The sequence below is a fragment of the Schistocerca americana genome, chromosome 7, assembly GCF_021461395.2.
Source record: "Schistocerca americana isolate TAMUIC-IGC-003095 chromosome 7, iqSchAmer2.1, whole genome shotgun sequence".
Taxonomy (NCBI): domain Eukaryota; kingdom Metazoa; phylum Arthropoda; class Insecta; order Orthoptera; family Acrididae; genus Schistocerca; species Schistocerca americana.
In genome coordinates this window covers 441,008,223-441,032,720 of record NC_060125.1, presented here as the reverse complement: position 1 = coordinate 441,032,720, position 24,498 = coordinate 441,008,223, and the positions used below count along the sequence as shown (strand labels likewise).

General features: G+C 40.5%; 1 protein-coding gene across 1 annotated transcript in view; it reads left to right on the top strand.

The window, feature by feature from the left end:
• The window catches only part of LOC124622990 (spore wall protein 2-like), a 132,134-nt gene extending 112,376 nt beyond the window's left edge, over positions 1–19,758 (top strand). Inside the window, exon 3 of the mRNA XM_047148779.1 lies at positions 19,607–19,758. Within this exon, the coding sequence (XP_047004735.1) occupies positions 19,607–19,758 (152 nt within the window). The remainder of the gene's footprint in view (positions 1–19,606) is intronic.
• Positions 19,759–24,498: the final 4,740 nt, after the last annotated feature.

The following is a 24,498-nucleotide window of genomic DNA, read 5'->3' as shown; positions in this document are numbered from 1 at the left end:
CATTAGTGTTCCCGGGTTGTCGTCTGTGGGGAGCTCAGTCGGGGCGCAGCAGCAGTGAAGTCGGGGACGGAGCGCCAGTGAGGCGCGGACCGCCAGTACTTGCCGACCGCTGGCCACACACATGAACTGTCCGACGGAAGGACATTGGAGCGGCATACCGCCGGCTGGTCGTCTCATTGGGCGACGTATATTTGGTCTTTTGATCGTTTCTGGTCCTCGTCAGTTGTTCATCTCGTCGGACGTGGGTCAGTTCCTTCCTTCTGCAGAGATGTCGTGGCCAAAGGGCAAGAGTTACCTCTGCATGGATGGGTCCAAGCCAGGGTGCCTGGGTCGCCGTGTGTCCGAGTTCCGAACGGACATGGAGTTGAGTCGGGTGAGAGCTGCAGTCAGCTTCGCACAGCAAAGACTCGCTCGACCGTCGCCGACACACGTGACTTGACTGCTTGTGGAGACTCTCTGTGTGTCGAATTGATTCGTCCTTGTTGTTCCGCAGTGATTGCTTTTACGATTGTTCGAGTACTTGTGCAAGTGTGTTTACGTCGAATTGTGTGATTTCCACTGAGAAGATGAATGCTGTATGCGTACTGGAATAGGCAGTTGGTCGGTTACGACAGAGGGGAATTGATTGGTTAATGTTGGTTCTTCAGCCTCCCCTAGGTCGTGCTGATACCCGATTAGTGTTATGCTTGGCTGCCTGTCTCACCTAAACTGTTGTTAGAGTTTCCTCCTCAGGCCGACCCTTGGAACACTTCTGAGCACCACTGTTTGTTGTTTGTGATTGGCATTTTATTTGGTTACAGGTACTGTGCCATGCCTTCAGCCGTGTATTAATATTGTCTGCTTTATGTTTAGTATATGGCCTTCAGCCGAACTTCGTAACGACTTTAAGATTAGGCCTTCAGCCATGCTTCATTTAAGATTCTTGTTGCTCTGCACTTAGGCCTTCAGCCGCGTTTGTTTCAGGATCTGTGGCTTTAATATGTAAATCCTTGTCTGTAAGGTTTCTCTTCAATTATCTTGAATTCTTGAAACGGATTTCAGCCGTGTTCTGTAAATGTTTATTTTAACGTTGTCTTGGGTGTTCAGCCGACAAGATACTTCAAGTTTTCTTAAGATGTCTTTCTGTTGTACTATGTAAAGGCTTGTCCTTAAGGTCTCTACTTTATTATGCAAAGAAAATTTTTTAAACTGGGCTTTTAGCCGAAGAATTAACTTGAATTTTCCTTAATATGGCCTTAGCCGGAATTTGTAAATGCTTGGCTTTTAAACAATTTCCGTAGCTGACCTGAAATATTATTTCGGTCTTTAGCCGGGAAGATATTGCAATTTTACTTAAGTAGGGCCTTCAGCCGTTGCTCTAAATCCTGGTGTTTTAAAAGCAATAATTTAAACTTATTCTGGAGAAGTTACTTGGGCCCTCAGCCGTGAATTGATCTTTGTTGTTTTAAAGAGAAAACTGTGCCTTGGTTTGAGGAATAAAGTTGCGTGTGTTCTTGTATAACTAACAGTAATTGACCTTCGCCCCTTTCCACAATCTGATCCGCTCTGTCCTGCGAAATCGGATTTCAATGTGAACGTCCTCATCTTTGGAAAATATCTTCCCCCCCAGCTTGTTCAATAAATGACAATGGCATGGTGCAAGATGTCTTGATCAAATAGTTGGCGCCATTTCACTGTGGCTGGATACGACATTGGATTTCGTCCTTGTGTCGCCAGAATTTAATTTTGAGTCTGTTTGCAATTTATACGTTTTGCGCACAAGAATCATATTCTCCCGCGTATTTCGACTTTAAAATAAGCTTTCGATGCCGTATCGTTTCACTCCATGTACCGCAGCAGAAGTGACTCTCCAGGAAATCCCCAACATGTACTCTCTTCTGACAATGCGACACTCTTGCTGCGCAATGGTCTTAGAGTGGGACGACATGTGGAACTTAATTTTCTGTAGTCCCCACCGGCGTGTCGCAAAAACCGTCAAGCGACTACGCCACCCAGCACCCACCGCCGTCGGGTTGGCTGCCTACTCAGCCCCTGCGGCTACACGACGGTCCGACTCCGATATTCGCAGCGCGGCCTGCAGGGGGCCTTCGTGTATTTGGTTAGTTTTTAGATTAGGGGGGAGGGGAACAAACAGCGAGGTCATCGGTCCCGTCGGGTTACCTAAGGATGGTGAAGGATGTTGGCCGTGCGCTTTCAAAGGAACAATACCGGCATTTGCCTGAAGCGATTTGCGGAAATCACGGAAAACCTAAATCAGGATGGCCGGACGCGGGTTTGAACCGTCGTCTTCCCGAATGCGAATCCAGTGTGCTAACCACTGCGTCACCGCGCTCGGTCCTTCACGTATACTGGGCCACAGTACAGAGGGCTTGTAAACCAGAAAGAGAGGTCGCTCATACCACGAACCTTTTGCGGCATCTGCCGATGTCACGGACAGGCAATCAGGAAGAAGTGTACCTCCGCCGTGCGGGTATTTAGGACAGCGTCCACGAATCACGGCAGTTTCGGCGCAGCCAGACGAGAGAGGAGATCTGCTCAGGGTCCAGGACCGCCGACCGCAGGCCGCCGTCGCCGCCGAGGGGTCTCGTAATCGGCTCGAAGATCTATTGGTATTTTGTCTCTCACTTGGCAAGACTATAGAAACTGTGAACTCGTACAAACAGTAGCTTATTTATTAATGTGCTCCAATGCGCTCCGTTCAAGGAGAGCGAGGACTTAAACATTTGATAGTCAAATAGTAAAGAACAAACTGTGACTGTGAAAACCTTAATTTTGTTGTTCCAAATACTTCCGTTCAGTTGTGAACTTGTTTCCCTGTTAGGAAAGAGGTAAAAAGCTAGTTACTTGTTTCTTTTGACGATCAAGGAAGACCATTTGTGTTGAATTCATTGTGTTCTTAAATACAGAGGATAAACTACATGGTCGTAGTGTTCCACGTTCAGGATACTTCATCTATGTAATTTGTAAACTTGATCATTCATAAAATGCAGGTGATTACTTCTGAATATACTTGACACTTGAATGCAGAGTAAACTTTTGTGTAAAGACATTATGAATTAAGTCCAAAAAGCTATTCTTTCTTTGAGATGTTTATTTAATGATGACAGGCCTGTTTCTGCACTATTTCCATCATCAGACGATCTGAAAGTAATGGTTTTATTATATACCATTTTCTAGGGCAGACGGTAGCCTACTTGACATATATGAGATTGACAATCATACATTTATGGAATTCTTAACTTACCAATAACATCGCTGGTTAGTGACTTAGCGTTTTTCTTACGTCTTTTAAAGTTATTTTATGACGTAGCTTTCATAGGCTATATTTGTTGGAAGTTATAGCCTGAATTTTACTTGTTGTGTATGACAAGTTTTTGTTTGAAGTTTAACCAACGATGATATAAGTTTACATCAGAGCAGTTACTTATCGATTTCCCTTAGTTACCATGTTGTTTATTTTTATCTGTGAATGTGTGAATCGTTTGGCTCAGCTTAGTCTTCGGTTGTTTATCCGTTTTCATGATCGATGATTTGAATAAAGTTTTCTGTTTAGTGTTTATGTTTTAGATCTAATTGCTCGTTGAGTATTTGTTGTAGATATCTGTGTGCTTGTGAGTAGATTTCGACCTCTTCCAGAATACTGAGTAAGCGACCTTTAGGTGATACATACAAAATTTGGATTGCTTTATTTACAGATACAGATACAGAGAACACACTAGAAACACTGAACGCAACCCATCAACCTTCTTTCAACACCTACAAATATAACAACATGCCACAGACAACGTAGAAAAAGCAATCCAAATTTTGCATATAACACCTAAAGGTCGCTTACTCAGTATTCTGAGTATTCTGATGTTCCGCCAAAAGATATTCCGTGACAGCTCTCTGCCCGGAACGTACCTCGTTACAGACGCCATTTTGAAGCCCACATATCTCGCCGCGACATATCTGATTTCCACGAAATTATAGGAGCTGAAACGAGAATATTCCATAATATCCCACAGCAAATCCCGCATTATTTAAACAGAAACGGGCCGATAAAAAATGTATTGCATTACTTATTGAATGCCCGTCATATACTTTAAGGGACAGTTCAGTGAATGGCCCATTTGCAACAAAAATGATAATTATTTCAAATATTTGTTTACTACAAAAATGTCAAAACTAGCCCAAAAATACTTAAAGAAACTAAAATTTGATATAACATAACTTACTAATAATGCGAATAGTGCATTGAGATTAATACAAGTAGCACGGTGAAACAGTACGAACTGACCTAACTTCTTTTGAGGCTATTTCATCAGTATAGCTCTTGTTGAGAAAGATGCAGAAAAATCAATTTCTGCAACACCAGGCTTCAGATCGCTTTTTTTAAAGCCATCTCCCCATCCTGCAACAAAATGTCGAAGACAATGTTAAGGCCAAAACCTTTTAAGGAAGAGTAAAATTGTAATCTGGTCATATGGAGCCTAAAGAAAAAAATGTTAAATTTTTCATTCGAAAACGCGACGAACTGTTAAAACTGAAAACATGTTATGTTTCAAATCACAAACACAATGAACTATAGACATCCTTAGAAAAGACGAGGCAAGATTCAGAAATTGCCAGTTTTTTATGTAACTCGTTCTGTGAGTTTGGATACTTGTCCTGCCCCAAGGATGTGCACACAACTCATATTATCTTCAACTATTGATAGCGTACCGCTTAGTACATTTAAAGAAGATTACAGCGATACTTAAACAATAGGCATATTTCAATAGCACATGCAAAGTACATTTGGCTTCATTATTAGTCCGAATTTATTGCCGCATTTATTGATACAACGTTCTAAGACTGTAGTCTCATGCAATTTAATCTGGGATATACGAGTCATGAATTATAGGTGGAAAACATTAACAAAATTAGTTCCTGTTTCAATAATATTACGTAACTTAACACTGAAAATCATAAGTCTGAAACTAAAAAAAAAGTGATCGGCTGAGAAAGTTTCAAGAAAAACAGTCAACAAAAACGTGGCATCAACACTCATCGGTTGTTGTCGTGGTCTTCAGTCCAGAGACTGGTTTGATGCAGCTCTCCATGCTACTCTATCCTGCGCAAGTTTCTTCATCTCCCAGTACCTACTGCAAACTACATTTTTCTGAATCTGCTAGTATATTCATCTCTTGGTCTCCCTCTCCAATTTTTACCTTCCACGCTGCCCTCCAGTACTAAACTGGTGATCTCTTGATGCCTCAGAACATGTCCTACCAACCGATCCCTTCTTCTAGTCAAGTTGTGCCACAAATTTCTCTTCTCCCCAATTCTATTCAGTACCTCCTCATTAGTTATGTGATCTACCCATCTAATCTTCAGAATTTTTCTGTAGCACCGCATTTCGAAAGCTTCTATTCTCTTCTTGTCTAAACTATTTATCGTCCACGTTTCACTCCCACACATGGCTACACTCCATACAAATACTTTCAGAAAAGACTTCCTGACACTTTAATCTATACTCGATGTTAACAAATTTCTCTTCTTCAGAAACGCTTTTCTTGCCATTGCTAGTCTACATTTTATATCCTCTCTACTTCGACCATCATCAGTTATTTTGCTAACCAAATAGCAAAACTCATTTACCACTTCAAGTGACTCATTTCAAAATCTAATTCCTCAGCATCACCCGATTTAATTCTACTACATTCCATTATCCTCGTTTTGCTTTTGTTATTGTAAGTAGGCTGTTTAGGTTTTTATGTTGATAACATCACGTAGCGCTCTGTATGAAAATCACTGGCTGTGCTGTGTGCAGTCTGTGGCTGGTTGGCATTGTTGGAATATTCGCTATTGTTGTGTTGGGCAGTTGGATGTGAACAGCGCGTAGCGTTGCACAATTGGAGGTGAGACGCCAGCAGTGGTGGAAGTGGGGAGAGAGATGGCAGAATTTTAAGAGCGGACGATCTAGACGTGTGTCCGCCAGAAAGAGTAAATTTGATATACTGGATATTATGAACTGATATATATATATATATATATATATATATATATATATATATATATGACTTTTGAACATTATTAAGGTAAATACATTGTTTGTTCTCTATCAAAATCTTTCATTTGCTGACGATGCCTATCAGTAGATAGTGCCTTCAGTAGTTAGAATCTTTTGTTTAGCTGGCAATATTGGCGCACGCTGTATTGCAGTAATTCGAGTAACGAAGATTTTTGTGAGGTAATTGCTTCATGAAAAGGATAGGTTATTGTTCGTCGGGGCCATTCTTTTGCAGGGATTTTTGAAAGTCAGATTGCGTTGCGCTAAAAATACTGTGTGTCAGTTTAATGTTGGTCGGAATAAGTAAAGAGAGAAATATCTGAGTGCGTTCAGTTTTCCTCAGCTGTTTGAAAACCAAATAACGTAGAGGTTTTCCAGCACTGTCATTTATAAATTTTTCTAAGGGGTTGTTTCATATTATATCCTCATTTCAAGACACTGTCCATTCCGTTCAACTGCTCTTCCAGGTCCTTTGCTGTCTCTGACAGAATTACAATGTCATCGGCGAACCTCAAAGTTTTTGTTTCTTTTCCATGGATTTTAATTCCTTCTCCGAATTTTTCTTTTGTTTCCTTTTCTGTTTGCTCAATATACAGATTGAATAACATTGGGAATAGGCTACAACGCTGTCTCACTCCCTTCCCAACCATTGCTTCCCTTTTATGCCCCTCGACTCTTATAACTGCCATCTGTTTTCTGTACAAATTGTAAATGGCCTTTCGCTCCCTGCCACCTTCAGAATTTGAAAGAGAGTATTCCAGTCAACATTGTCAAAAGCTTTTTCCAAGTCTACAAATGCTAGAAACGTAGGTTTACCTTTCCTTAATCTGTCTTCTAAGATAAGTCGTACGGTCAGTATTGCCTCACATGCTCCAAAATTTCTACGGAATCCAAACTGATCTTCCCCGAGGTCAGCTTCTACTAGTTTTTCCATTCGTCTGCAAAGAATTTGTATTAGTATTTTGTAGCCGTGACTTATTAAACTGATAGTTCTGTAATTTTCACATCTGTCGACACCTGCTTTCTTTGGGATTGGAATTATTACATTCTTCTTGAAGTCTGCGGGTACTTCGCCTGTCTCATACATCTTGCACACCAGATGCTAGAGTTTTGTCAGGGCTGGCTCTCACAACGCTATCAGTAGTTCTAATGGAATGTTGTATACTCCCGGGGCCTTTCAGTGCTCTGTCAAACGCTTCCCACAGTATCATATCTCCCATTTAATCTTCATCTACATCCTCTTCCATTTCCATAACGTTGTCCTCAAGTACATCCCCCTTGTATAGACCCTCTATATACTCCTTCCAGATTTCCCTTCTTTGCTTAGAACTGCGTTTCCATCTGAGCTCTTGTTATACATACAAGCGGTTCTCTTTTCTCCAAAAGTCTGTTTAATTTTCCTGTTGGCAGGATCTATCTTAGCCCTAGTGATACATGCCTCTACATCCTTACATCCCTACTTAACCATTTTGCACTTCCTATCGATCTCATTTTTGAGACGTTTGTATTTCTTTTTGTCTGCCTCGTTTGCTGCATTTTTATACATTGTCCTTTCGTCAATTAAATTCAATATATCTTCTGTTACTACGTAGAGGAATTACGAATGCACTTTAAAGAACGGTTATTAAACTTCACGCCATTTCGTTAGGATAAACAATATCAGAGATAAGCAATCAATGCACAACCGTGGAAATAATTTGTATAGCTCAAGAACTTCTTACGACTGCGAGAGACAGAAGCATAAAAACTCTGTGGATAGAATGTGAAACATTACGTGTACGATGGGCTTACTTCCGATGCAGAGAGTTGGATCGCAGTGGAACTGTAATTAGCAGCGGTGTTGTAAGCTGCCATTTTGAACACGGAATGAAATTTTATTAATTGTGATAGCATTTCATCCCACACAAGAGGATGCTGTATACTGGAAAATTATAATTTCATGAATGGAAAAGGTACGTTCAATTCTTTGGTTATTTTATCTTCTCCCTTGTTTGTGGCTCGGAACATTATTCTGTGTGTCGTAGCTCGTAGGGAACTTAGTACCTTGGGAAATCAGTAGAGCCTGTACCACGATTGTTTATGCTCTATTTTAAGAGATTAAATTCTGGACTTTATCGAAACTGATACACAACTTGGACACTGATTTCCATGCTACAGAGTGAGTACATCATAGCACCCAAGACGGCTTCTCCACGGCGTACGGCTGAGCCTCTAATTATTTTAAGAATTTTCAGAGTCGACGATCGCCGGAATTCTGCTTAGCCACAGAGATTTTATTCCAGGTGGAGTAATTAACTTTATACCTGGACGATTGGGGAAGTGACTTCTCTTTCCCAAACGTTTCCATTCAAGTAACTAGTTATATTAATTTAACTTCAGTTTTGTGGGGAGAGAAACTGTGCAGCCGTACCATCTGAAGTGCGTAATTCGTAGTCTATGACTGCAGGTGGCCCTGTCTTGCAGAGTCTGAGAAGCCTTCAGTTTCTATAGAGGACATATTTTCATCATTTTTCCCCCTTTCTTCTTCAGTATGTGTGTACAGACCTACAGTTTAGCATGGCTGTGTTCTTCAAGGTCCACTACACTAAATCTGTAGCTAGAGTATAAAACTGAATGTAGAATCAGCAGTCCAAACTGTACACGGGCACTGCCAAACTGTAAATTACTGTTATGATTCCATTGTCCAAGGGAAGGGCCAACCTCATGGATATAGGTGATGAATGACAGACGCGTATTCTGCTTGCATTCTCAGGTTGTGCTGGGAATAGGTTTGGGAATCGTAACGCTGGGGTGTTAGGTTGGTCCCTTTATGTAATTTGATTAGGGCTATACGTGGAAGCTACAGGGAAAAGATTGAGAACACTATCTTGCCACAGTCGTGTAAAAATTCACACACAACTTGAGTGCAGTACAGCGGGAAACTGCCGCTGTATCAAGAAGAAACCGGCACAGTTTTCCGTGAACAGCTGGACATATAAGAAAACAGTGATAGGTAATATCACAATATTTCCCGTTCTACTCGGCACTGTTAAGTCTGCAGTTTGCTAAGAGTTCTTTCTTGGATAAAAGATTTATGCACAGATTTCAGGAGACTCCGAAAAATGACGGTCTATGAAAAAGTAGTTGGTAGTATGGCAAACAGTGGAAGATAAAACTCAAACAAACCATTAATAGTAATTTATAAGCAGATATTGTGTTTTATATAATTTTCTTAAACTGGTGGGAGGGGGGACTCTCGAAATGTTATGCAGGCAGTGACCATCCTTCTCTTTTTAGGATAAAGTGTACAACATCTTCTCAAGATAAGAATAATACAGTAGGTTTAGACAGAATCATTTCTATATGTACTAAAACTACGAAGCATGATGTGACGCTTTTTTCTGATGGTAGAAGACAGACATAAAGGGGTCTGCAAGGAGGGTGGTGGGAGATGGAGGAAGAGGGGAACCTTACCCGCTCTCCTAGAATCAGGAATACAGGGCTTACTTCTTTATTTCATAGCTCAATGATTATTTTGTCAGATTTAATTTATGGCGATATAATTTCAGATGATCAACTTCAAAAATGTGTCACATCCATAATAATTTTAATAATACAGAACGACTGAAGATAATCATGAAATCAAGTTCATCTGAAAGTATGCAAGTGATCAACCTATAAAAAATACTGAGTGACTAATGATCAATCCCCGGTAATGCAATAAGTTCTCTTTGTCATCTGTAAAATTTAGTTCTTGTCTCACGGCATCTAGAAACTAACAGAGTTATATCGAATATGATAATTTCCAAGTCACGGTCGTTAGTTTAGTACACTTTATGAAATATTCGGACTATTATATAAAACTAAGTGAATTGCAAGAAGCGACCATATTTGGAAAACTTATTCAGTGTTTGCGTATTTATAAGGGCTTGTAGTCTTACATATCTAGATCTCAACCATATTTTAATATTTTTGTCATCATTGAGTCACTGTAATTTGAACCACTGGATTCTCAATTAGTTAATAAAGAAATCTTCTGAATACGTATCTATCGCAATTTATTTGGTTTACGAGAGCAACAAAAATTTAGCTCTCATGTCATCATTGCCGGCCGAAGTGGCCGTGCGGTTAAAGGCGCTGCAGTCTGGAACCGCAAGACCACTACGGTCGCAGGTTCGAATCCTGCCTCGGGCATGGATGTTTGTGATGTCCTTAGGTTAGTTAGGTTTAACTAGTTCTAAGTTCTAGGGGACTAATAACCTCAGCAGTTGAGTCCCATAGTGCTCAGAGCCATTTGAACCATTTTTTTTGTCATCATTCAGAATTCATATGACAGTTGTTTTTGGTTTTTATGGTCTTGATTCTTTGCTTACATTCGTGTAATCTTATACGTAAATCCAACAGAGACGTTCCACTAAACGTACACAGTTAAACACAAATTGGGGCACGAAATTTATTTTGACGTCGCTTTCCAAACATTTATGTAGAATGTATTGAGTCACCAAAATATGCATCGTTGATGTTCAGCTGTAACGTTTATGCGATGGTGACTTGTCAAAATAGACAAGTGTACACAGTCTACGAATTTATTTGGAAAAGGGCTAAAACAGATTACAGCCCCAAGATGAAACTGCGAATTTCGACTCAATTTTACTTTCAGTCTCTGTTATGGGCACCCAAAGACTAATATTTTGTCATTTTGGAAGTTAAACAACGTTCACATTCTATTTCGTGTTCTTAGAAAAGAGACAGCGCTATGCTGCATTATTACTTATTTGCTGTTGATCTGAAGACATCAAAAAATCTAGGAGGAAGAGTGTATTTGAAAGGATGTCAGTTGCAGTAAGCGAAGAACAAGGAATATAACATAAAAAACTTTCCAAGATGTCGCACGAAATTCACCAAAGGTTATAGTGGTGGCGCATTTCAGTCCGAAGTAGATGCCAAAGAGTCGTTGCTTGAAACTGCATTTGGTGGTAGCATATCTGTTGGTGACAACACTGCTGACCTTTTCTGTGAAGGGATGTGTGCAGAGGAATGCGGCGGTGCCGTGCATGCTCTATGAAAAGAGGTCCAACAACGTACGTTGCCAGATTGACATTTATGTGTGTGGTGTTTGTACATGGATCAAATGCTTTTTTATGTTTTAAAACTATATAGATCTTGATAAACGGAATTTTTAAGTAAATTTTAATGTTCGGTTGATATTTATGTAGATTACTGCATGTAGAATTTTAGAACTAAAATTAATTTAGTAAAAATTTCTTTCTTACAATTCTTGGATAATTTTCTGAACTTATCCCATGGGGTGCATACTACAGCACAATATTTTCTTCGAAGGTAGCGTAAAATTTTGGAAAAGAAATTATATTTTTTGGTCTCATCCATAACACCTCAACATTTGACTGAAGTTCTGCACGTACGAAAAGCTTCACAACTGAGCAGAAGAACAATCGAAGATACTTGTGCATTGATCTTTTTGAGATGATTGCCAATGACCAGAAATGGATCAGTCGGGTGATCACAGGTGATGAATCCTGGATTTCTGAGCTCGGTCGTGAGACAAAGCGGCAAAGTGAGGAGTGACACAAGGAGACAACTCGTCGACCGAAAAAAGTTAGAATCAAATCAGAGATCAATGCTGATTTGTTTTCTTGACTGTGAGTGTATAGTGCATAAGGAATTTGTTTCTTCGGGTCAAACTGTCACCCAAGCGTTTTACAAATATGTCCTTGAAAGACTCAGGAAAAGGGTGAATGCAGTGAGACTGGACACTGCAGACAAGTGGATGCTTCATCACGACAACGCCCCAAGTCACACAGCCAATTCCATCACGGAAGTCATTCCTGTTGTTCAGCAGCTCCCATACTCACCTGAGTTCTTTTGAGCTTTCTCTTTTCCCTAAACCGAAAACTGTCTTAAAAAAACGTCATTTAGGGACTCTTGAGGATATTCAAAAGAATGCGACATATGTTAAAGGCTCTGCCAGTGAAGCCCTTCAGCACTGCTACCAAGACTGGGAACGACGACTCCGCCAGTGTATAACTGCCGAAGGAAACTACTTTGAATGGGGCAATATTGTTTCAAAAAAGTAAAAAAAGATTGGCACATAAAACGTCATTATTTTTCTCACACATCTCTTAAGCTCTTCGAGCAACATCTTTTCGTAGTCACTGAGGGAATTTCATCTCTTTGAGAAGTCAGTTTTTTTCTCCGAGGCAATGGGAAGCTTTCACTTGTTAAAAGCCATGAGGCGATCTTTGTTTGAAACAGCAGTCTTCATTTTAGTCCCAGTTCGAGTTCTGTACTGTGGTCTGATGGAGAGGTGCTATGTTCTGGCTTGGGGGATTTGCTCTGGGTGGCATCTGTGTTGGTGTGGAGATTGTACGCTGATCAAAGGTTAGAGTGAGATCATTTCAGTTACTTGTCGTGTTGGAGTTTAGGTGAACTGATTTGGTTATTTTGTCACTTCTTGCTGACGATTACTTCGTGGTTATGGAAGCGCCAGTATTCTTCCGCATGCTAAAGTGAAAACTCGTAGGTTGCTCAACTTGATTGAATGAGAGGTCATTATAGCGACGAATGTTATCTTTTCAATCTGTCATGCTGTAGACTCAAAGTTATCATCCACTCATAAATTAAGGAAGAGTTATTGCCTTGTTTAGAGCCGTAAACTAAGAACCTAATTCTCGATCATTCATTGTGAAACACAGTTGCTTTGAGAACCCATGTGGGCTGGTAAAGCAGATTCTTTCGTTTTGTAACAATACACGTTCGTTAATGAATTTTCTTATGATTTATTCCAACTTAAACGAAATAATTTCTTTGCCACATGTACCTTGTACAGGGCCACGTCGCATGGTCACCATCTCGTTGTAGCTCATGGATTCGATTGAAGAACCATGAATATTTTGATGTATCACAGGTCAGATATTGAACTGCACCTCACAAAAAGTAATAAGTTTGCATGCTATCGGGCTACAGAAGCAGACAAGGTAGGTCGACGAGTTCTGCTTCGAGGATCGCTGTTTACAGAATATGTAGCGAAATCATTTCACGCATTACTACGATGTCAGGTCGAAATGACATTCGTAAATAACACGGGGGATTTTGATGGGCCTTAATCTTTTTACACGTACGATAATGATTACAAAACTGATGAAACATTGTCATTAGTACCGCTGAACAATATGAGCAGAAGGCAAACACTTATTCTTAATCACTTTGTTGATGAATCTTTACTTAGTACTTAGTGTTCAAATGATAGCTACTGAAGCCCATTTCCAGCTGCACTAGGTTATGTAAGCATGTGTGTGTGTGTGTGTGTGTGTGTGTGTGTGTGTGTGTGTGTGTATTTCCATTTAACATTGCGAGTCAGACTGCATATCCAAACTGTTTTTTGGTGGACATTATTATATTATGTTACGAGATCAAAGATGCTGTTGTGTTTGATTATATTGGTTATTACTACGGGTTTATTCTGGTGTGATTGACGTCTTCAGTTATCTGTGAAAATTCCATAGTTTAGTATAATATTTCAAGAATTAATCTATTATAGAATTATGGTTTACTACGTATATCAGTTGGTCTTGATACCCATATGACATCGATGCAGACTCGCTATTCCATAAGTTCACTCCTTTGAAGTTGCTGGAGCTACAGTAGATGTTAAATTTTTTGTTCGAGCATTTATTTAGGTAGTTATCGAAATACGAATGTTTATTTCATAATGATGTTACGCAACAGCTGTATTGAATGTTGAATAAGCGAAGTCAATTGGTTACAGGCTGTTTCCTCGTTTACTGGTCTCTGGAACATGTATCTGTTCTTATCACCTTTATTATATCGCTTGTATAGTTCGAGTTCACGTGGTTCTACGATCGTATGTAATTTTATCCTATTGTTTTTTATGGAAATGGTTGCACCAGATAATGTTGTGGTGTTCGAGGTGTGTCACAGTTTCCGGATGCTGTATTCGTAAATGCATGCTTTCCAGTGGTCATTTTTAATTTTGTGGTAACATGATCTCTGTTTGTAGATTTTGTTTTTCTACTCAACTCTTGTCTCGAAGGATAATTTCAATAAAATTTTCTATTTAAAATTTGTTTCAAATCGACCAGTTCATTCAGAATTTCTTGAGGATAATTTTGTGTGTGTGAACATCTTTCTATTTCTTCGAGAATGCACATTAGTGGTCCCTTTTGTGTAATGTGTATAACCTTGACGGCCCGCTCTATATCATCCGCTGTGTGTAGTTCTGTTTTCAAGTGGTGGAAGAAAGTTGATGCGTTACTGTCGTTATCTCTGATGTGTTCTCGGTATCCAATACTGAAATCCCATCAAGGTTAACGTATATAGTATTTATCACACACAAAATTATCCTCACGATGATGTTAATAAACAGATCAATTTGAAACACAAATATTACATAAAAATGTTATTGAAATTATCCTTCCAAACAAGATATGAGTAGAGAAACAAAATCTACCAATACATCACAGAATATTACCACGAAATTAATAGTAACCACTGGAAAGCACCCATTTTCGAATAAAACATCGGAAAATTTTTATACGCCTCTCGCACCACAACATTATCAGGCATAACCAATTCCACAAAAACAGTAGGATTAAGTTACATGATCGTAGAACCAAGTAAAATCGTATCATACAAGCAATATAATACCGCTGATTAGAACGAAGGTTGTTGTTGTTTTTGTTGTTGTTGTGGTCTTCAGTCCGGAGACTGGTTTGATGCAGCTCCCATGCTACTCTAACCTGTGCAGGCTTCTTCATCTCCCAGTACCTACTGCAACCTACATCCTTCTGAATCTGCTTAGTGTATTCATCTCTTGGTCTCCCCCTACGATTTTTAGCCTCCACTCGGCCCTAGAATACTAAATTGGTGATCCCTTGATGCCTCAGATTACATCCTAACAAGCGATCCCTTCTCCTAGTCAAGTTGTGCCACAAATTCCTCTTCTCCCCAATTCTATTCAATACCTGCTCATTAGCTATGTGATCTACCCATCTAATCTTCAGCATTCTTCTGTAGCACCACATTTCGAAAGCTTCTATTCTCTGCTTGTCTAAACTATTTGTCGTCCACGTGTCACTTCCATAAATGCCTACACTCCATTCAAATACTTTCAGAAACGACTTCCTGACACTTAAATCTATACCCGATGTTAACAAATTTCTCTTCTTTAGAAACGCTTTCCTTGCCATTGCCAGACGACATTTTATATCCTCTCTACTTCGACCATCATCAGTTATTTTGCTCCCCAAATAGCAAAACTCCTTTACCACTTTAAGTGTCTCATTTCCTAATCTAATTCCCTCAGCATCACCCGACTTAATTCGACTACATTCCATTACTCTCGTTTTGCTTTTGTTAATGTTCATATTATATCCTCCTTTCAAGACACTGTCCATTCCGTTCAACTGCTCTTCCAAGTCCTTTGCTGTCTCTGACAGAATTACGATGTAATCGGCGAACCTCAAAGTTTTTATATCTTCTCTATGGATTTTAATTCCTACTCCGAATTTTTCTTTTGTTTCCTTTACTGCTTGCTCGATATACAGATTGAATAACATCGGGGATAGGCTACAACCCTGTCTCACTCCCTTCCCAACCACTGCTTCCCTTTCAGGCCCCTCGACTATTATAATTGCCATCTGGTTTCTGTACGAATTGTAAATAGCCTTTCACTCCTTGTATTTTACCACTGCCAACTTCAGAACTTGAAAGAGAGTATTCCAGTTAACATTGTCAAAAGCTTTCTCGCAGTCTACAAATGCTAGAAACGTAGGTTTGCCTTTCCGTAATGTATTTTCTATGACAAGTCTTAGGGTCAGTATTGCCTCACGTGTTCCAACATTTCTACGGAATCCAAACTGATCTTCCGGAGGTCGGCTTTTCCCAGTTTTTCCATCCGTCTGTAAAGAATTTGTGTTAGTATTTTTCAGCCGTGGCTTATTAAACTGATAGTTCGGTAATTTTCACATCTGTCAACAGCTGCTTCCTTTGGGGTTGGAAGTATTATATTCTTCTTGAAGTCTGAGGGCATTTCGCCTATCTCATACGTCTTGCTCGCCAGATGGTAGAGTTTTGTCAGGGCTACCTCTCCCAAGACTATCAGTAATTCTAATGGAATGTTGTCTACTCCTGGGGCCTTGTTTCGACTCAGGTCTTTCAGTTCTCTGTCAAACTCTTTCACGCAGTATCATATCTCCCATTTCATCTTCATCTACATCCTCGTCCGTTTCCATAATATTGTCCTCAAGAACATCACCCTTGTACAGACCCTCTATATACTCCTTCCACCTTTCTGCTTTCCCTTCTTTGCTGAGAACTGGGTTTCCATCTGAGATCTCGATATTCATGCAAGTGGTTTTCTTTTCTCCAAAGGTCTCTTTAATTTTCCTGTAGGCAGTATCTATCTTACCCCTAGTGATATACACCTCTACATCCTTACATTTGTCCTCTAGTCATCCCTGCTTAGCCATTTTGTGCTTCCTGTCTCCATTTTTGATACGTTTGTATTCCTTTTTGCCTGCTTCATTTACTGCATTTTTGTATTTTCTCCTTTTATCAGATAAATTCAATATCTCTTCTGTTACACAAGGATTTCCACTAGCCCCCGTCTTTTTACCTACGTGTTCCTCTGCTGCCTTCACTATTTCATCTCTCAAGCTACCCATTATTCTTTTATTGTATTTCTTTCCCCCATTCTTGTCAGTTGTTCCCTAGTGCTCTAGCTGAAAGTCTGTACAACCTCTGGTTCTGTCAGTTTATCCAGGCCCCATCTCCTTAAATTCCCACCTTTTTGCAGTTTATTCAGTTTTAATCTACAGTTTGTAACCAATAGATTGTGGTCAGAGTCTACATCTGCCCATGGAAATGTTCTACAATTTTAAACCTTGTTCCTAAATCTCTGTCTTACCATTATATAATCTACGTGACACCTTCCAGTATCTCCAGGCTTCTTCCATGTATATAACCTGCTTTCATGATCCTTGAACCAAGTGTTCGCTATGATTATGTTATGCTCTGTGCAAAATTCTACCAGGCGGCTTCCTCTTTCATTTCTTACCCCCATTCCATATTCACCTACTACGTTTCCTTCCCTTCCTTTCTCTACTATCGAATTCCAGTCACCCATGACTATTAAATTTTCGTCTCCCTTCACTATCTGAATAATTTATTTTATCTCATCATACATTTAACCAATCTCTTCGTCATCTGCGGAGCTAGTTGGCATATAAACGTGTACTACTGTGGTAGGCGTGGGCTTCATATCTCTCTTGGCAACAATAATGCGTTCACTGTGCTGTTTGTAGTAGCTTACCCGCATTCCTTTTTTTAAATTGATTATTAAACCTTCTCCTGCATTACCCCTATTTTATTTTGTATTTATAACCCTGTATTCAAGTCTTGCTCCTCCTGCCACCGAACTTCACTAATTCCCACTATATCTAGCTTTAACCTATCCATATCCCCTTTTAAATTTTCTAACCTACCTGCCCGATTAAGGGACCTGACATTCCACACTGAGACCCATAGAACGCCAGTTTTCTTTCTCTTGATAACGTCCTAATGAGTAGTCTCCGCCCGGAGATCCGAATGGGAGGAGGTATGACCTAGAAAACACCAAAGAAGCAAACAGTCTATAACCATGTAGCATCGCTGACTGAATTGTCAATAAAGCTGTCACGAAATGTCATTATGAAATAAAGTTTCATAATTCGACAATTATATAAATAACTTTGACATCTACTATAGCTCCAACAACATCAAAGGAGAAAACTTATACAGTAGTGTAACAGCAACTGAGATATCTATGTCATATGGATATTAAGACCACCTGATGTACGTAGCAAACCATAATTTTGTAATAGGTTAAGCTGTATATTTCAAGATTTGAAATATTTTACCAAATTATGTACTTCTAAAAAATAAACTGAAGATGGAACTCACGCCGCAACACGTCTATCGTAATAAACAACACAATCAAACACAACAGTATGTTTGGCATCCTATTATAGTATAATAATATCATTGTATGACACACACCATGTAGCGAGCCCAGATGAGTACAAATTATTTTCTGGTGCATATTATTTATACTTTATTAGATAGCTACACGTGAGAGTAGTTCACTTCTTTTTACATCACAAAAAATATATTGCTATGCTTTTTGACTTTGGTTTGGACACAATTTTGCCGGCTGTGTGTTTAGCTTCTTGCGACGACTTCTTAGGATACAGTATGAGCTGCTTGGTGTATTTGTGTTACTGTGCTCGGTGATAAAGTTATTTAATCATGAGGAATTCATAACATACCTGAACAAGCGGATAACGTCATTCGTATATGAGTCTTTTCATGTATGGTGTAAAGAGAAGTCATAAAGTTAAAAAATAGTAGCGATTTGCAGGGAGACCTGCAGATGGTCTACGCATGGTGCAGGAATTGGCAGTTTGCCCTACACATAAAAAAACGTAACGTATTGCGGATAGATAGGCCGAAAGACCCATTATTGTACGACTACAGCATTGCAGAATCATCGCTGAAAGCAGTGGCAACCATTAAATACATGGGAATATGCGTTAGGAGAGATTTAAAAGTTGAACGACGCATAAAGCTACTTGTAAGTAATACAGATGGCAGACGAAGATCCACTGGAAGCCTTTTCAGGAAGTGTTATCCACCCTACGATGTGGCTAGCGTACGAAACCTTCTTTCGACCAATACGTGAACATTTCTCGTAGTTCTGGGATCCATACCAGATGGGACTGATAGATAAAACGGAGGAACCAGCGTCACAGGTTCATAGAAAATAGTAAACGCGGAAACCTCACGGAGATGCTCGTCCGACTTCCGACTACAGTGGCACACGCTACAAGGGAGGTGTTGTACATCACGGTGTGGAATACTATTAAAATTCAAGGAGACTACGTTCCTCGAAGAGTCGCCAATATATTGCTTCCTCCGTATGTCTCGCGGAAAAACCGTGAAAGTAAAATTAGAACAGTTGGAACTCACGCGGTGGCCTACGAGCTATCATTCTTCTTGTGGGCCATTCGTGACTGGAGCAGGAAATGGGGGAAATTGACAGTACGCAAAGTACCCTCTGTCACGTACCATAAGGCGGCTTTTGGAGTGTAGATGTAGGTGCAGACGTAGATTTTTTTTCTTCATTTGTGTGGACATGTTGTCTATAGTAACTTTACACTTCTTGAGGGTATTTTTGTTGTCATTGCAACTACAAAAATGCGTGGTTTTTTTCACCAGACGCGTTTCACTTTTTTGAGGTAAAGCATCATCAGTGGTCTTTAATTAAGTTGTTTAAATTTTGATTTGCGTTAAAATCGAAAAACAGTTCGTTAACGATATGTTGATTTGTTCTTACGGTGATTTCCACTTGATTTCTCGCCTACATCGGGAAATGCCGTCTGCATCAAAATGTTAATAACTTAATTACAAACCACTGATGATGCTTTACCTCAAAGGGAAACGCGTCTGGCGATAAAAAGTATGTATTTTTGTATTAGATTTTGTTTTTAGTCTCAGGAAATTTCATTTTACCGCCAGGGGTAATTGTATCGGGGGGCACTGATGTGGAGTGTCGAAGCACATGTGTGGTCCAGCACGCCGAACGCTGGTTGCACGTGCCGGACGCCGCCAGTGACGCAATGCCGGGGAAGCGGAGGCGCAGCTCACGTGTGGTGCGCGATGCTCCGTGAGACCGCCGGGCTCAGCACGTGGCCGCGTGCTGAGCCTGTTTGCGTCCCGTACACGAGAGCAGGGGGTGTCCTCCGTGTGGCGTGTGTCACCAAGTGCCGCACTCTGCCCACACGTTTTCAGGGTGCTGTCTACAGCATAATTTTTCAGTTACTGAACAAGCGTGTAAATCTACGAGGGGCATTCAATAAGTAATGCAACACATTTTTCTTCTGAAACGAAGTTGGTTTTATTCAGGAGTCCAATACACTATATTATTCTCCACTCCTTCGGCTACAAAACCCTGTTTTTCAACAGACTCTCCGTTCAATGCGGAGGCCTTATGCCACCTTACTGGGAGGGCCTGTATACCCGCATGGTACCACTTGCCGCATCAATAACTTTCCCATTAACCACGTACTGCTTCCCGCGGGGTGAATCCTTAATTGGGCAAAAAGAGACGAAACAGATGGAAGTCGGAAGGTGTGTAGGTGGCGAGGAATCCAGTGAGCACACACCCTTCAGTACCCCAATTATGGGACAGGTGTAACAGCACTACCAATCGAGACGTCTAGTTGAACAGCGAAGTGTTAGATTGTGATCCGTCGATCACCTCCAGTGACAGTACCCTCACGTTGCAAAATTGCAAGAGTCGCAGCTGTTTGCAGCCACGTATGCACGACCTTGTTCTGATGATGACAGATGCCTCGCCCCACGACTCACCGTGCTTTTGTTCATTGCCGAGTAATCTACAATGGGTCGCCAAATTTCTTTCCAGTCGCCACCCTGTTACCCACTTTCTCCACCCCAGGACGGAATATGTGTATTGTAACCGTCTGCTTCAGTGTTACTCATGTGAAAGCGATGATTATCTAAATGTCTGGGAATCATGTAACTGAGGCGGCACTTGGATTCCAGCCCAGTATTCTCCAAGCACCTATTCGTATCCGTGATGCTCTAGTTTTCCACCAAAAGAAACCCTGTCTCGCTTGGAAAGTACCTACGTTTCAGACGCCATTTTGAAGGCTACGTATAGTTCTCCCACTTCAAGAAACTATAGGGGCTGAAAAGGGAATATTGCAGTATGTCCCACAACAAATTCCATAATTTTTCAACCGAAACTGGTCGAGAAAAAGAAGAGTTGCATCAATTGTTGAAAACTCAAAGCCAAAAGATTGACACCAAAGTAGCTGTTGAAGCCCGTAACATACACCGACGAGCCATGTCTATGCAGAGGGAGATTATGGGCCAGTTCTTTGTGGGCGTGGAGTTGGTGCCCAGTTGCGTGCCAGATGTATACCACTGTGATCTGATCAAACTAACTTGGTGGCCGACACACCAACGTCAGTTCACTATCATCCTCCTTAATCCACTGTACCGCGATCCTAGCCTTGTGACATTGACTATTAGCCTGCTGTAAGGTGCCATCACCTCCGGGGAAGACGTCAAGCACGAAGGGATGCAGGTGGACTGCAACAATGTTTATGTAGCTCCACAGCCGTCGTGGTGACTCAGATTGTAGTAATCGGAGTCACCGGGATGGATGTGGAACTACATGAACATCATTGCGGTCCACCTGCACGTGCATCCCTGCACGTGCCAGACGCCGTCAGTGACGCAATGCCGAGGAAGCGGAGGTGCAGCGCACGTGTGTTGCGCGATGCTCCGTGAGGTCATATCAAAGCGCAGGTGAACGTCCACCATAGCATAATACTGTTCCCACCAGTCACCATACTTCGCGCTGTGCATGTTTCGCGCAGCCTTTAATGAAGAGCGATAAAAGAAAAAACTACATTTGTGTCACATATGTCCCTCAGTGTACTGTGCACTTCTGAGATATGTGTTCTGTAACTTGATGTTCGCAATTATATTCAAATAATACTCAAGAAGCGAGTTTTTTATTATTACAGTTTACTATTGAATATATAACAAGCAGTTCACTTCGAAGCTCAGTTTCGAAAACACTATTTCGTTTACCCCCAAAGCACTCCACTCCACATCTACTTTTATATTTACTTTGTAAGTAGGCTGTTTAGGTTTTTATATTGGTAACGCCACGTAGCGCACTGTATGAAAATCACTGGCTGTGCTGTGTGCAGTCTGTGGCTGGGTGGCATTGTTGTAATAGTCGCTATTGTAGTGTTGGGCAGTTGGATGTTAACAGCGCGTAACGTGGCGCAGTTGGAGGTGAGCCGCCAGCAGTGGTGGATGTGAGGAGAGACATGACGGAGTTTTGAGAGCTTATTATCTGGACGTGTGTCCATCAGAGAGAGTAAATTTGTAAGACTGGGTGTCATGAACTGATATATATATATATATATATATATATATATATATATATATATATAATGACTTTTGAACACTATTGAGGTAAATACATTGTTTGTTCTCTATCAAAGTCTTTCATTTGCTAACTATGCCTATCAGTAGTTAGTGCCTTCAGTAGTTAGAATCTTTTATTTAGCTGGCAGTATTGGCGCTCGCTGTATTGCAGTAGTTCGAGTAATGAAGATTTTTGTGAGGTAAGCGATTCATGAAAGTTATAGGTTATTGTTAGTCAGGGCCATTCTTATGTAGGGATTTTTGAAAGTCAGATTGCGTTGCGCTAAAAATATTGTGTGTCAGTTTAAGCACAGTCATTTATAATTTTTCTAAGGGGACGTTTCTACTTCCTACATTGTCTATCCAATCGTCGTTAATCTTCTCGATTCATTATCTATACATTAATTTAGTCTTATTGGAATTGATTTTCGAGCCTAGTAAGATTTATATTTAAGTGAAATGTTTTTGTATTGACATTTTTGGTAGATTATGTTATATCTCGAAATAAATCAAAGTATTGAAATAATTTTTGCACGTCAAGATAGTAAGAAAATTGGGAAGCCTGGCATTGCTCAAGCACAGAGAAGTATCAATATGAGCTAGCCATTAGGCATAAACATTTCGACACAGTTAACTGGCCACCGAAAGTGCGACATCACTATTCCGTGTGTGAGTGCGAGCGAGCTCGGTGGAAAAGTCTAAGACAAATACAGACCCGCTTGCCTCCATTAGTCTCGTGACATTATGTACGAAGCACTAGGTAGGACGCAGTAACAACTATCGAGGGTTTGACAAAACAGTTATGATACTGAAACAAATAGATTAAATCAATGCAGTAAAACTGAAGAGTGCTGATGACTCGTAATGAGTAAGATCAATTCAGTCATTACAAACGATGTACAGCAGAGCCGTTCCTTGACACCACAAATATTCCATCTATTAGCACAAAGGCAGTCAGTAACTTGGATCAATGGCATACATGTCGTCCGCACTCGATTGACTATTATTATACTGTAACGCTTGTTGTGAGAAATTGTTCCGTATCGTTTACACTCTTGCTGCCTGTTGTGAAGATCATTAATCCTTCAGCCATGGATGACTATGGACCAGCATCAGCTGCCACTGAGGGTAATCCCAGACACTATCAACACCAATCCGGTTCAGGGCACCAACTCTTCTGAAACTTCATCATCGTTTTTGAGCTGGGCGACTGAGCCTATGGCCCAGGATCAACGTTCAACTTGCCTTCGCAGCATCCGACATTACAGTCCATCTGAAGGGACAATACGGGCAGCGAACTGAGACTAGCAGAGTACTTTCAGGATGGCGTGTGAGCCAAAGGCGCGAACCAATGGGTGGGCAACCAGCCGCGTTCCGGGTCACCGGCCTGTACTCTGGGCTGATGCGGCGATCATTGGCAGCCCTGAGCCTGCCTCTGGATTTAGCACATTCCACTCCAGCTTACGAAGCCACCAACCATTATAATATTACTGGTATTTTAAGAAAATAATGTAGTACTGTATTTATCACTTTTCCTGGAAGTAATGATCCTGAAATGATAGAATGGTCCATATAAAATTTTTACTTGTTGATAATGAAATTATATTCCGCCAACCAGCATCAGATTCACATCAGATCGACGAGAATGTTGACCGACGGCTTTGTTTAGAGTCCAGTTGCCGATCTCACAATTACGCAGTTTGCGTAATTACTTTTCCCGAATACTGATAGAAAAGATCAGTAAATGAGATGGGACGCTGAAATAAAAGTTTGATAAAGTAAATGCTGGTTGAACACTAGTAGCGTTCGATTGTGGCAGCCAAACAATTCGTCGGCAACTCTCTTTCGCTGCAGACTGAAAAATTTCTAAAATGCAACATAACAAATTGATATTGGCATTAACGGAAGAGGAAAGTAGGTTCTTAATTCAAACACGGCTCCTGTAATTAAATGAGCGTAATTATTTAACCAAAAGTTTTAGGCGGACAAGTGTAAGCAGTCTCTTTAGTAGTTCTGGTGCACCTTCTAAGTGTTCTGTCAATGAATGGCAGTCTTTGGTCTGCTCTACCCACGACATTATCTATGTGATCGTTCCAACTTAGATTATTTGTAATTGTAATCCCTAAGTATTTAGTTGAATTTGCAGCCTTCAGATTTGTGTGACTTATCGCGTAATCGAAATTTAGCGGATTTCTTTTAGTACTCTTGTGAATAACTTCACACTTTTCTTTATTCAGGGTCAATTACCACTTTTCGCACAACACAGATGTCTTATATAAATCATTTAGCAATTAATTTTGGCCATCTGAAGACTTTACGAGACGTTAAATGACAGCATCATCTGTAAATAATCTAAGAGGACTACTAAGATTGTCTCCTATGTTGTTAATGTAGACCATCTAAATCTACATCTACATCCATACTCCGCAAGCCACCTGACG